This window comes from Hyla sarda, unplaced genomic scaffold (genome assembly GCF_029499605.1).
Source record: "Hyla sarda isolate aHylSar1 unplaced genomic scaffold, aHylSar1.hap1 scaffold_404, whole genome shotgun sequence".
Classification (NCBI taxonomy): Eukaryota; Metazoa; Chordata; class Amphibia; order Anura; family Hylidae; genus Hyla; species Hyla sarda.
Window position 1 is genome coordinate 129,411 of NW_026610421.1, and position 14,421 is coordinate 143,831.

A 14,421-nucleotide genomic window follows, 5' to 3' on the forward strand; every position below is an offset into this window, starting at 1 on the left:
CTACAGAGAGCTCTCCTACCCCCGGACATGACATAAGACACAGCCTGACCTACAGGGAACTCTCCTACCCCCGGACCTGAGATAAGACACAGCCTGACCTACAGGGAACTCTCCTACCCCCGGACCTGACATAAGACACAGCCTGACCTACAGGGAAACTGTCCTACCCCCGAACCCGACATAAGACACAGCCTGACCAACAGGGAACTCTCCTACCCCCGGACCTGATATAAGACATAGCCTGACCTACAGAGAGTTCTCCTACCCCCGGACCTGACATAAGACATAGCCTGACCTACAGAGAGCTCTCCTACCCCCGGACCTGACATAAGACATAGCCTGACCTACAGAGAGCTCTCCTACCCCCGGACCTGACATAAGACATAGCCTGACCTACAGAGAGCTCTCCTACCCCCGGACCTGACATAAGACATAGCCTGACCTACAGAGAGCTCTCCTACCCCCGAACCCGACATAAGACACAGCCTGACCAACAGGGAACTCTCCTACCCCCGGACCTGATATAAGACATAGCCTGACCTACAGAGAGTTCTCCTACCCCCGGACCTGACATAAGACATAGCCTGACCTACAGAGAGTTCTCCTACCCCCGGACCTGACATAAGACATAGCCTGACCTACAGGGAACTCTCCTACCCCCGGACCTGATATAAGACACAGCCTGACCTACAGGGAACTGTCCTACCCCCGAACCTGACATAAGACACAGCCTGACCTACAGGGAACTGTCCTACCCCCGAACCTGACATAAGACATAGCCTGACCTACAGAGAGTTCTCCTACCCCCGGACCTGACATAAGACATAGCCTGACCTACAGAGAGTTCTCCTACCCCCGGACCTGACATAAGACACAGCCTGACCTACAGGGAACTCTCCTACCCCCGGACCTGACATAAGACATAGCCTGACCTACAGAGAGTTCTCCTACCCCCGGACCTGACATAAGACATAGCCTGACCTACAGAGAGCTCTCCTACCCCCGGACCTGATATAAGACACAGCCTGACCTACAGAGAGTTCTCCTACCCCCGGACCTGATATAAGACATAGCCTGACCTACAGAGAGTTCTCCTACCCCGGACCTGATATAAGACATAGCCTGACCTACAGAGAGCTCTCCTACCCCCGGACCTGACATAAGACATAGCCTGACCTACAGAGAGTTCTCCTACCCCCGGACCTGATATAAGACACAGCCTGACCTACAGAGAGTTCTCCTACCCCCGGACCTGATATAAGACATAGCCTGACCTACAGGGAACTCTCCTACCCCCGAACCTGATATAAGACATAGCCTGACCTACAGAGAGTTCTCCTACCCCCGGACCTGATATAAGACATAGCCTGACCTACAGAGAGCTCTCCTACCCCCGGACCTGACATAAGACATAGCCTGACCTACAGAGAGTTCTCCTACCCCCGGACCTGACATAAGACCTAGCCTGACCTACAGGGAACTCTCCTACCCCCGGACCTGACATAAGACATAGCCTGACCTACAGAGAGTTCTCCTACCCCCGGACCTGACATAAGACATAGCCTGACCTACAGGGAACTGTCCTACCCCCGGACCTGACATAAGACATAGCCTGACCTACAGGGAACTGTCCTACCCCCGGACCTGACATAAGACATAGCCTGACCTACAGGGAACTGTCCTACCCCCGGACCTGACATAAGACATAGCCTGACCTACAGGGAACTGTCCTACCCCCGGACCTGACATAAGACATAGCCTGACCTACAGGGAACTGTCCTACCCCCGGACCTGACATAAGACCTAGCCTGACCTACAGGGAACTGTCCTACCCCCGGACCTGACATAAGACCTAGCCTGACCTACAGAGAGCTCTCCTACCCCCGGACCGGATATAAGACACAGCCTGACCTACAGAGAGCTCTCCTACCCCCGGACCTGATATAAGACATAGCCTGACCTACAGAGAGTTCTCCTACCCCCGGACCTGACATAAGACACAGCCTGACCTACAGGGAACTGTCCTACCCCGGACCTGACATAAGACATAGCCTGACCTACAGAGAGCTCTCCTACCCCCGGACCTGAGATAAGACATAGCCTGACCTACAGAGAGTTCTCCTACCCCCGGACCTGACATAAGACACAGCCTGACCTACAGAGAGTTCTCCTACCCCCGGACCTGATATAAGACATAGCCTGACCTACAGAGAGCTCTCCTACCCCCGGACCTGATATAAGACACAGCCTGACCTACAGAGAGCTCTCCTACCCCCGGACCTGACATAAGACACAGCCTAACCTACAGAGAGTTCTCCTACCCCCGGACCTGATATAAGACATAGCCTGACCTACAGGGAACTCTCCTACCCCCGGACCTGACATAAGACCTAGCCTGACCTACAGGGAACTCTCCTACCCCCGGACCTGATATAAGACATAGCCTGACCTACAGGGAACTCTCCTACCCCCGGACCTGACATAAGACCTAGCCTGACCTACAGAGAGCTCTCCTACCCCCGGACCTGACATAAGACATAGCCTAACCTACAGAGAGTTCTCCTACCCCGGACCTGACATAAGACACAGCCTAACCTACAGGGAACTGTTAGTGATAATTAATCAGTGGTAATACTCCTTTTTGTATGCTGGTATTTTATTTTTTATTTTTAATTAATACATTTTTATTAAACATTTTAACGGTGTATAAAAGTTATACATACAAATTAAAACCCCAGCCCCACCCACCCCAAAAACAAAACAACCCTCCCCCATCCCTGCACCCGTCCTTCATAACAGACCAAAACGTATGCTGGTATTATTAGTGATTGTGGTCTCGATGTTCTGGACAGAATTTGCCACTGGACCCACAGGACACTAATTATACCCCTGATCTTATATTTCCCCCGCCGCCACTTGAGACTGGTGCTGCGACGACAGCGCAACTATCTCACAGCCGAACGGATCACTTTGTGAAGTCTGCAGAAAATGATGCAGGGGGCTCATGTTTGAGTCACAAAGTCTAGAGCCGCCTCTGGCTTCAGATACTGGGGAAGATTTAGCCAAACCTGTGCAGGGGAAACGTTGCCCAAAGCAACCAATCAGATTGCTGCAAAAGGCCCCGGAAACATAAATGAAGCGATCTGATTGATTGGTATGGTCACAGGTGTTGATAAACCTCCCCATTGTCCTTAGGATATGAACTGTGTATTGTTTTAACCCCTTAAGGACCAGGCCAATTTTCACTGTAGGACCAGAGCGTTTTTTGCACATCTGACCACTTTCACTTTACACAGCATTAATAACTCTGGGATGCTTTTACCTTTCATTCTGATTCTGAAAGTTTTTTTTGTGACATATTCTACTTTATATTAGTGGTAAAATTTTGTCGATACTGGCATCATTTCTTGGTGAAAAACTTCAAAATTTGATGAAAAAATTTTAAATTTAGCATTTTTCCTGATTATTTGGGAATTTTTCACCAAGAAATGATGCAAGTATCGACGAAAATTTACCACTAACATAAAGTAGAATATGTCACGGAAAAACAATGTCGGAATCAAATTCATAAGTACAAGCATCCCAGAGTTATTAATGCTTAAAGTCACAGTGGTCAGAATTGCAAAAAATGCTCTGGTCCTTAAAGTCAAAATGGGCTCGTCCCAAGGGGTTAAAGGGAACCAATCATCAGATTTTTACCCTATATAACGCTTGGCAAAGAGTTATATAGGGTCAAATCTTTATCCTCACCAGCCCCGGGGAAGGCTCCTGCCCCCAGGGAGGGTGAAGATATGAAGTTATAAACTAGTCACTGCCGTGGCCGTAAGTAGTCCTGTGGGCGGGGAGCTCCACTCACCTACTCCCGTTCTTCAGCCGGCAGCAACACCATCCCCGCTTGATTGACAGGCCGCGTCATCGCTCTGCTTACTGAACAGATGGAGCAGAGCGATTACGCGGCCCGTCAATCAAGTTGAGGGGGCATCGTTGTCGGCGAAGGAACAGGACCTGGTAAGAGGAGCTCCCCGCCCAGGGGACTAGTTTATAACTTCATATCTTCACCATCCCTGGGGGCAGGAGCGTCCCCCAGAGCTGGTGAGGATAAAGATTTTTACCCTATATAACGCTTTGCCAAGCGTTATATAGGGTAAAATCTGATGATTGGGTCCCTTTTAAGGGGTTAATCTCATGTGATTACTACATTTTTCTTATGGACTGTTATATTTATATTGTGTTCATCTTTTGAGTGCGTGCCTTCCTGTTTAGTGTGTGACACTTTTATGCTGCAGGCCTATACCATTCTGTGTACTATAAGTGGGTAGAACAAACAGACACAATTACTGTGAGGGCCTCTAGAGGGCATAACATGTGGTGCTATTCATTTGTGTGACAAATAGAGGGCTGCTATTGCCATCAATGGTATGGTACTCTTACCATCTGGTGTCCTGTGGATACTATTTGTCACTTGGATAAAAATATTCCTTTATTTGCCAAAACAATAAAAGTTTTTTTTCCAGTAAGAAAATAGGCAAATAAAGTAATATTTTTTCATCCAAGTATCATTGCTGGTATCAAGAGTTTGATGTAAAGGAGCCAAAATTGGCAGCAAATACTTTAGAGACAATTTGTGGTGGAAAGAAGTCATCGTGGAGGTCATCGTGGTGATCTGGGCCAGAGGGTGAAGAAAAGAGCACAACTCCAAGAAGATTCCCCCTCATTGCCCCTTCTCCTCCATAGCTGCTATCAGCAATAAAAACTTTGTGGCAGAAAAGAAGTTAGATCCTTTATCACTATATCTTTTAACACCTTTATTGAAGCATATCAAATTTTTTAGCTACTATGATAGAAATTGTTACTGGGGCCAAGTATCATCCAGCTTCATCCACAAGGGCCTCAATGATCTGGGAATGACCACTACATTGACTGAGCTCGAATATTAATACAAGGGTTTCACTCCCAATACAGTTCTGCTGATAAGATCCATGGCAGATACAGTCCTTTATGTTTCATTATTTTCCCTATTGACTTATAATGGGGATAGCCTGCAGCTGCCTGCACTATTCTGAGCCTTAGGAAACAATGAAAGCTTAAAAGAAAATGAACAGTAAAGTGTTAATAGAGCTGTACGGTGCCTTACAATTGCTGCTGGTCTATGAGAAGCGCTTCTCTTTATATCCATGCCTAAGTTCAGCCATTTACACACTTGTTACATTTATGTTTGTGGAAGCAGAAACATACTTGGAGTCTCCATCGGTCGCTCGTTGTTGATCGCTGGTTTCCTCAGCCATCATGTTGAGACCCAAACCTTTCAGCATTTTCCAGAAATGTTTTCTAAACTTTGTACCAACAAAGAAATATAGGACTGGGTTGAGACAAGCATGGAGATAAGCTACAGCCTCCATTATGATGCTTACATAAGCAAATACTTTGTCAACCAAAAGATCCTTCTTTAGGGCAAGTGCCAGGACAAGGGAGTTATAGGGCAGCTGTGTGACTGTGAACACAACCACTATGGCCACTATTATCTTCATGGACTTTTTCTTCTGGACACCTCTGGCGTTAACTAAAGTCTTAAGAATAAAACTGTAACAAAAGATCATTGCAGACAATGGCATTAGAAAGCCCACAATCATTTGAAGTGAAACCACCACAAGTTCCATGATAGGAGGCTCATAGACCTCAAAGCATTTCTCCTCCTGTTCTCTGCTGTATACAAACTGGGGAATGGCCAGGACCAGTGCCAGGGACCAGAGGCCGGAACACACCCTCCACTTGTGTTTGGTCACTTGGTATTTATTTGCCTTAGTAACTTTTGTAATAGAAATAAATCTGTCAAATGTGATGGAAGTGAGAATCAGCATGGATGTATATAGATTAATTCTGTATGTGCCCCTTATAATTTTACACATGAAGTCCCCAAAGATCCAGCTATGTGCTGCTTCATAAGCCAGAAATGGAAGAGTGTGCAGGAACAGGATGTCTGCAACAGCCAGATTGACCAAGAAGGTGTCTGTGAGGGTCTTTATCTTCTCGTATCTCACAAACACCATAATAATCAGAACGTTCCCGATCAGTCCAAGAACACAAGTTATAGAATATGCTATAGGAAGAAATAGGTAGTGGAGCATGCTGGAGTAAGGTTCCTGCTCGTCTTCGTTGAACATGCCGCTGTATATGTCATTCAAGTTGTCTTCAGGTTCCATCTATATTGTAATAGAAAGGAAAGACAAAATTAACTTAATGGCAAAAGTATGATGTGTAGACATGTCCTCTGTAAAAGCTGCATGATGGGAAAAATCTTCACGACTACTGGGGTCTGCAAAGTTGATGTTACTAGGATTGACAAATCCCAGCAGATCCCAACAAATCTTATCCTTTCTCACACCATTCTATATAGAGTCATGGAAGAAAATGGACTTGCTCCTTTTATTATCATGACATGAGGCCAGTGCCATTGCTGAGGTGATCACTGTTACTACAGTACAGTACAGAAGTTCTACAGTATGTGGGTTTGAGATCAATATGTCTGAGCAATGCACATGCATAATAGAGATTTGCTGCAAAACTTATGTTTAGAGAACAGCAGGAAGGAACTGCCAGCTCACAAGATGGACTTCGCCTATAGCAGTCGTCTTTCCTGGATCCTAATAATAGCTCACAGTACTCAGATACTCCCAGGGTTTACAGGAGGTCTGAACTGTGTAAAAAGAGATGACAGAAACCAAATGATGATGTGACAGATGATGGCACAAACGGACAATGAAGGTGGCAGTCAGGAATGAAAGAACACGGACAGTAACGGTGGCAGTCAGGAATGAAAGAACACGGACAGTGAAGGTAGCATTCAGGAATGAAAGAACACGAACAATAAAGGTAGCAGTCAGGAATGAAAGAACACGGACAGTGAAGGTAGCAGTCAGGAATGAAAGAACACGAACAATAAAGGTAGCAGTCAGGAATGAAAGAACACGGACAGTGAAGGTAGCAGTCAGGAATAAATGAACAATGACAGTAAAGGTGGCAGTCAGGAATGAAAGAACACAAACAATGAAGGTGGCAGTCAGGAATGAATGAACACAGATAGTAAAGGTGGCAGTCAGGAATGAAAGAACACGGACAGTGAAGGTGGCAGTCAGGAATGAATGAACACGGACAGTAAAGGTGGCAGTCAGGAATGAATGAACACGGACAGTAAAGGTGGCAGTCAGGAACAATGAAGGTGGCAGTCAGGAATGAAAGAACACGAACAATAAAGGTGGCAGTCAGGAATGAAAGAACACGGACAGTGAAGGTAGCAGTCAGGAATGAAAGAACACGGACAGTAAAGGTGGCAGTCAGGAATGAATGAACACGGACAGTAAAGGTGGCAGTCAGGAATGAATGAACACGGACAGTGAAGGTAGCAGTCAGGAATGAAAGAACACGGACAGTAAAGGTGGCAGTCAGGAATGAAAGAACACGGACAGTAAAGGTGGCAGTCAGGAATGAATGAACACGGACAGTGAAGGTAGCAGTCAGGAATGAAAGAACACGGACAGTAAAGGTGGCAGTCAGGAATGAAAGAACACGGACAGTAAAGGTGGCAGTCAGGAATGAATGAACACGGACAGTGAAGGTAGCAGTCAGGAATGAAAGAACACGGACAGTGAAGGTAGCAGTCAGGAATGAATGAACACGGACAGTAAAGGTGGCAGTCAGGAATGAATGAACACGGACAGTAAAGGTGGCAGTCAGGAACAATGAAGGTGGCAGTCAGGAATGAAAGAACACGAACAATAAAGGTGGCAGTCAGGAATGAAAGAACACGAACAATGAAGGTGGCAGTCAGGAACAATAAAGGTGGCAGTCAGGAATGAAAGATCACGAACAATGAAGGTGGCAGTCAGGAATGAATGAACACTGACAGTAAAGGTGGCAGTCAGGAATGAATGAACACTGACAGTAAAGGTGGCAGTCAGGAATGAAAGAACATGGAAGCTAGGGTCCTACACAGTAACAGAACAGTGCACTCAGGTTGAGCTTTCTGATATACAAGCTGATAGGAGATGATTAATGGAGGAAGGAATTGATTGGTGTGCTGGCCCTTTAAGAAGCAGAAAAGAAGTGCAGACCCCATAGAGAAACAGCAACAACATAAGAAGGATGGAAGTGGGCAAGTGCATGGACCAGACCGCAAGCAGAGACAGTGCCCACCAGGAAGGTAAAGTGGTTTGCATGAAGGTAACACGGACCCCAGGGTACTAGGCACCGTATGAGAACATCCTTCACCTCCAATGAAAATGTTCTGAATTACTGCTGCAATTGTACCAATTTGTTCATGCAAGCCAAGTATGTTGCCACTCATGGAAACTTTTAGCCACACTTTTAAGTTTAGTTATTGGTTTTACACTAGTACCAGCTGTGAATGGCCTCCCAGTCCAGCAAATAGGTAACTGTTGTCTATTCCATTTATTTAATGGGTGTGGGAGGGCAGGGTGTAGGTGCAGACCGGTCCAGATGGTTGGATGTTCCTCATTCCATGCAGCAGTCTGTGCCTGTGGGACTTTTCAGCAGCCATTACGCATATTTGGACACGAGCGTGTCCTGTTACAGTTGAGTCTGGGCCACTGTTGTGAATAGACAAAGTGATGGGTTTAGCTGTATTCCTTTCTATAAACGGCATCCCGCCACTAGCCAACCGCTCCAGCTGTTAGATTCATTGCAGGAAGTGGCTGATTTCTATCTAAAAGCACCTGATAAATAGTGAAATAAAGACTCCGGTCCAGAAGGTCTTTACTACCCTACGAGTCTTTACAATTCTTCTTGTAAGTGTGAACACCACATGTGGAGGATCAGGACACAATGGAGAATTCTTATGGCCATGTAACTGAAGCCTACGCAAACTAATCACCTGTGCATTTTCAATACAAATTGATGAATTTCTGTAAAAATGGAGCGGTTTGCCATGATTATGCTAATTATGTAAATTTTGGTGATTCGTGGCAAAAAAAACACAAACCGGTACTGCAACATGTGAACACACCGTAATTTTAATTTGGAAGCAAAGGCAAGTCCTGCAGGTACAGACACAAATGTATTCATTTCTGTAAATCTGCCCCATTTCATAGACACTAACTGCATTTCCCCTATAGAAAGTCCCTTCACCTTCTATACAGAGCTGAGTTTTTTGGGAAATAAAACGTGTTTTATGTGGTTTCCTCTGGTTGCAGTATTCAGATTTAAAATTCAATCCGTGCCACATTTACACATTAGTAAATATCCTTATTCTTTACTATGTTGTGGTTTATGTCATGTATATTTTTATCTTCATTCCTTTCATTATTGTATACATTTAATATATATGTGTGTGGAAACAGCGGCTCAGTCTATACATTACCCTACAAACAAAACTGCAAAAGCTTAGGGCAGTAAGAAGCTTTTACAAATAGAAATGTTAATAAGTGTTAATAGTTTATTTTTATCCTTTCACAAAATACAAAGTGAATGAACAAAGGAGAAATCTAAAGCAAATTACTCAGGTCGGAAGGTGCTGATTCTGCAGGAAAACCACCCAAATATTCTGACAATCTGCCTGTGTTTCTCAGCATTAACCCCTTAAGGACCAGGCCATTTTACACCTCAGGACCAGAGCGTTTTTTGCACATCTGACCACTGTCACTTTAAACATTAATAACTCTGGAATGCTTTTAGTTATCATTCTGATTCCGAGATTGTTTTTTCGTGACATATTCTACTTTAACATAGCGGTAAAATTTTGTGGTAACTTGCATCCTTTCTTGGTGAAAAATCCCAAAATTTGATGAAAAATTTGAAAAATTTGCATTTTTCTAACTTTGAAGCTCTCTGCTTGTAAGGAAAATGGATATTCCAAATAAAAAAAATTTTGATTCACATATACAATATGTCTACTTTATGTTTGCATCATAAAATTGACGTGTTTTTACTTTTGGAAGACACCAGAGGGCTTCAAAGTTCAGCAGCAATTTTCCAATTTTTCACAAAATTTTCAAACTCACTATTTTTCAGGGACCAGTTCAGGTTTGAAGTGGATTTGAAGGGTCTTCATATTAGAAATACCCCACAAATGACCCCATTATAAAAACTGCACCCCCAAAAGTATTCAAAATGACATTCAGTCAGCGTTTTAACCCTTTAGGTGTTTCACAGGAATAGCAACAAAGTGAAGGAGAAAATTCACAATCTTCATTTTTTACACTTGCATGTTCTTGTAGACCCAATTTTTTTATTTTTACAAGGGGTAAAAGGAGAAAATGTATACTTGTATTTGTAGCCCAATTTCTCTCGAGTAAGCACATACCTCATATGTCTATGTAAATTGTTCGGCGGGCGCAGTAGAGGGCTCAGAAGCGAAGGAGAGACAAGGGGATTTTGGAGAGTACGTTTTTCTGAAATGGTTTTTTGGGGGCATGTTGCATTTAGGAAGCCCCTATGGTGCCAGAACAGCAAAAAACCCTCACATGGCATACCATTTTGGAAACTAGACCCCTTGAGGAACATAACAAGAAATTAAGTGAGCCTTAATACCCCACAGGTGTTTCACGACTTTTGCATATGTAAAAAAAAAATTTTTTTTTTCACTAAAATGTGTGTTTCCCCCCAAATTTCACATTTTTGCAAGGGTTAATAGCAGAAAAGACCCCCCAAAATTTGTAACCCCATCTCTTCTGAGTATGGAAATACCCCATGTGTGGACGTCAAGTGCTCTGCTGGCGCACTACAATGCTCAGAAGAGAAGGAGCGCCGTTGAGCTTTTGGGAAAAAAAATTGTTTGGAATGGAAGTCAGGGGCCATCTGCGTTTACAAAGCCCCCCGTGGTGCCAGAACAGTGGAACCCCCCACATGTGACCCTATTTTGGAAACTACACCCCTCACAGAATTTAATAAGGGGTGCAGTGAGTATTTACACCCCACTGGCGTTTGACAGATCTTTGGAACAGTGGGCTGTGCAAATGAAAAATAAAATTTTTCATTTTCACGGACCACTGTTCCAAAAATCTGTCAAACACCTGTGGGGCGTAAATGCTCACTGTACCCCTTATTACATTCCGTGAGGGGTGTAGTTTCCAAAATGGGGTCACATGTGGGTATTTTTTGGGGGGGGTTTATGTCAGAACCGCTGTAAAATCAGCCACCCCTGTGCAAATCACCAATTTAGACCTCAAATGTACATGGTGCACTCTCACTCCTGAGCCTTGTTGTGCACCCACAAAGCATTTTACACCCACATATGGGGTATTTCTGTACTCAGGAGAAATTGCGTTACAAATTTTGGGTGTCTTTTTTTTCCTTTTAACGCTTGTGAAAATAAAAAGTAAAGGGCACCACCGGCATGTTAGTGTAATTTTTTTTATTTTTTTACACTAACAAGCTGGTGTAGCCCCAACTTTTCCTTTTCCTAAGGGGTAAAAGGAGAAAAAGCCCCCCAAAATTAGTAGTGCAATTTCTCCCGAGTACGGTGATACCCCATATGTGGCCCTAAACTGTTGCCTTGAAATACGACAGGGCTCCAAAGTGAGAGAGCGCCATGCGCATTTGAGGACTAAATTAGGGATTGCACAGGGGTGGACATAGGGGTATTATACGCCAGTGATTCCCAAACAGGGTGCCTCCAGCTGTTGCTAAATTCCCAGCATGCCTGGACAGTCAGTGGCTGTCCGGAAATGCTGGGAGTTGTTGTTTTGCAACAGCTGGAGGCTCCGTTTTGGAAACACTGCCATACAATACGTTTTTCATTTTTATTGGGGGGACAGTGTAAGGGGGTGTATATGTAGTGTTTTACTCTTTATTAGGTGGTAGTGTAGTGTAGTGTAGTGTTTTTAGGGTACATTCGCACTGGCGGGTTACGGTGAGTTTCTCACTAGAAGTTTGAGATACGGCGAAAAATTTGCCGCAGCCCAAACTTGGAGCAGGAAACTTACTGTAAGCCTGCCCGTGTGAATGTACCCTGTACGTTCACATGGGGGGGGGGGGGCAAACCTCCAGCTGTTCCAAAACTACAACTCCCAGCATGTACTGACAGACCGTGCATGCTGGGAGTTGTACTTTTGCAACAGCTGGAGGCACACTGGTTGGAAAACCTTCAGTTAGGTTCTGTTACCTAACTCAGTATTTTCTAACCAGTGTGCCTCCAGCTGTTGCAAAACTACAACTCCCATCATGTACTGATCGCCGAAGGGCATGCTGGGAGATGTAGTTATGCAATAGCTGGAGGTACGCAACTACAACTCCCAGCATGCCGAGACAGCTGATTGCTGTTTGGACATGCTGGGATTTGCAGTTTTGCATCTGTTGGGCTACAGTTTTAGAGACCACTGCAAAGTGATCTCCAAACTGTGGACCTCCAGCTGTTGCAAAACTACAATTCCCAGCATGCCCTGACAGCAAACAGTTGTTTGAGCATGCTAGGAGTTGTAGTTTTGCAAGATCTGGAGGGCTACAGTTTAGGGACCACTATATAGTGGTCTCAAACTGTAGCCCTCCAGCTGTTGCAAAACTACATATTCCAGCATGCCCAAACAGCAGTCTGGGCATGCTGGGAGTTGTAGTTTTGCAACATCTGGAGGGCTACAGTTAGAGACCACTGTATAATGGTCTCAAACTGTACCCTCCAGATGTTGCTTGGCAACTCACCGGCTTCCGTCGGATCCAGCCGCACGTCATCGCCGCCCGCCGATCTCCGTCGCCTGCAGCCTCCGACGCCCGCCCGGATCGGTAAGTGGATCTTCGGCGCCGGTCCCCGTCGTTTCCCCGTCCTGCCCCGCCTATTGTGGGAGGGCAGGACGGGGAAAACGAAAGTAAACCCCCCCGCCCCCGATCTGCTATTGGTGGTCGCGTCTAGACCACCAATAGCAGGGATAGGAGGGGTGGCACCCGTGCCACCTCACTCCTATCGCTTCAGGGGGATCGTGGGTGTCTTAGACACCCGCGATCCCCCTTACATTGCGGGTCACCGGGTCACTATAGACCCGTAATGACCCGGAATCGCGCAAATCGCAAGTGTGAATTCACTTGCGATTTGCCGCGATCGCCGACATGGGGGGGTCTGATGACCCCCCTGGTCATTTGCACGGGATGCCTGCTGAATGATTTCAGCAGCCATCCCGCTCCGATCCCCGCCCGGCGCACGGCGGGGACTAAAACTGACCATGACGTAAATGTACGTCCCTGGTCCTTAAGACCCAGGGTGTCGGGACGTACCGTTACGTCATGGGTCCTGTAGGGGTTAAAGGGGTACTCCAGTGAAAAACTTTTTTTTTTTTTTTTTAAATCAACTGGTGCCAGAAAGTTAAACAGATTTGTAAATTACTTCTATTAAAAAATCTTAATCCTTCCTGTACTTATTAGCTGCTGAATACTACAGTGGATATTCTTTTCTGTTTGAAACACAGAGCAGTCTGCTGAATCACGAGCACAGTGCTCTCTGCTGACATCTCTGTCCATTTTAGGAACTGTCCAGAATAAAAGGAAATCCCCAAGGCAAACATATGCTGTTCTGGACAGTTCCTAAAATGGACAGAGATGTCAGCAGAGAGTACTGTGCTCATGATGTCAGCAGACAGCTCTGTGTGTTTCAAAAAGAAAAGAATTTCCGCTGTAGTATTCAGCAGCTAATAAGTACAGGAAGGATTAAGATTTTTAATAGAAGTCATTTACAAATCTGAATTCGGGTAGAAAACAGACATGGTGCACATCTACAATCTTGTATAATGATCTGATTCTCAGCATAATATCAAAAACTAACAGGTTGTTAGTATACATTTTTGATCAAAAAGTACAAGCCCACTCGCCACGTCAAGGCCACCTATTTAGAGTGGGTCCCTAACGTCCCTAGCATAAAATGGCGTTGACGTGGCGAGTGGGCTTGAACTTTTTGATCAAAAATGTATACTAACAACCTGTTAGTTTTTGATATTATGCTGAGAAGCAATCAGATCATTATACAAGATTGTAGATGTGCACCATGTCTGTTTTCTACCCGAATTCACACTGTGTTTTCTATCCCCTCCTTTTTTTTTTTTTTTTTTTTTTTTTTTGAACATGTGCTGCACTCTTCCCCCACCCCCTCAGCCCAACCCTATATAAGTAGTAATTAGCTACACAAGGGCCATTTCTTTCCTAGCAGCCTCCCAGTCTGACTGGGAGAGCATGGTAAGTGAGCTATTACACCTTGTTCACACTGGTGTGGTGCTGTGCAGCATCCATTGCTGCCGTGTCTGCACTTAAGGACCCAGGGCGTAAACTTACGCCCTGGCGTTTTCCGGTCCCTGCCGCGCGCTGGGCAGAGATCGGAACGGCATGACTGCTGCAATCGTTCAGCAGGCATGCCGTGCAAATGCCGAGGGGGGTCCCGGGACCTCCACATGTTGGCGATCGCAGCAGAGCGCTCGCGAAATCACGCGAGCG

At 45.3% G+C, this 14,421-nt stretch overlaps 1 protein-coding gene across 1 annotated transcript in view; it reads right to left on the minus strand.

Moving 5' to 3' along the window:
• Positions 1–4,041: 4,041 nt before the first annotated feature.
• Positions 4,042–14,421, minus strand: part of CXCR6 (C-X-C motif chemokine receptor 6) — a 37,918-nt gene continuing 27,538 nt past the window's right edge. The window contains exon 2 of the mRNA XM_056553842.1: positions 4,042–6,200. Within this exon, the coding sequence (XP_056409817.1) occupies positions 5,193–6,200 (1,008 nt within the window). The 3' untranslated portion in view covers positions 4,042–5,192. The remainder of the gene's footprint in view (positions 6,201–14,421) is intronic.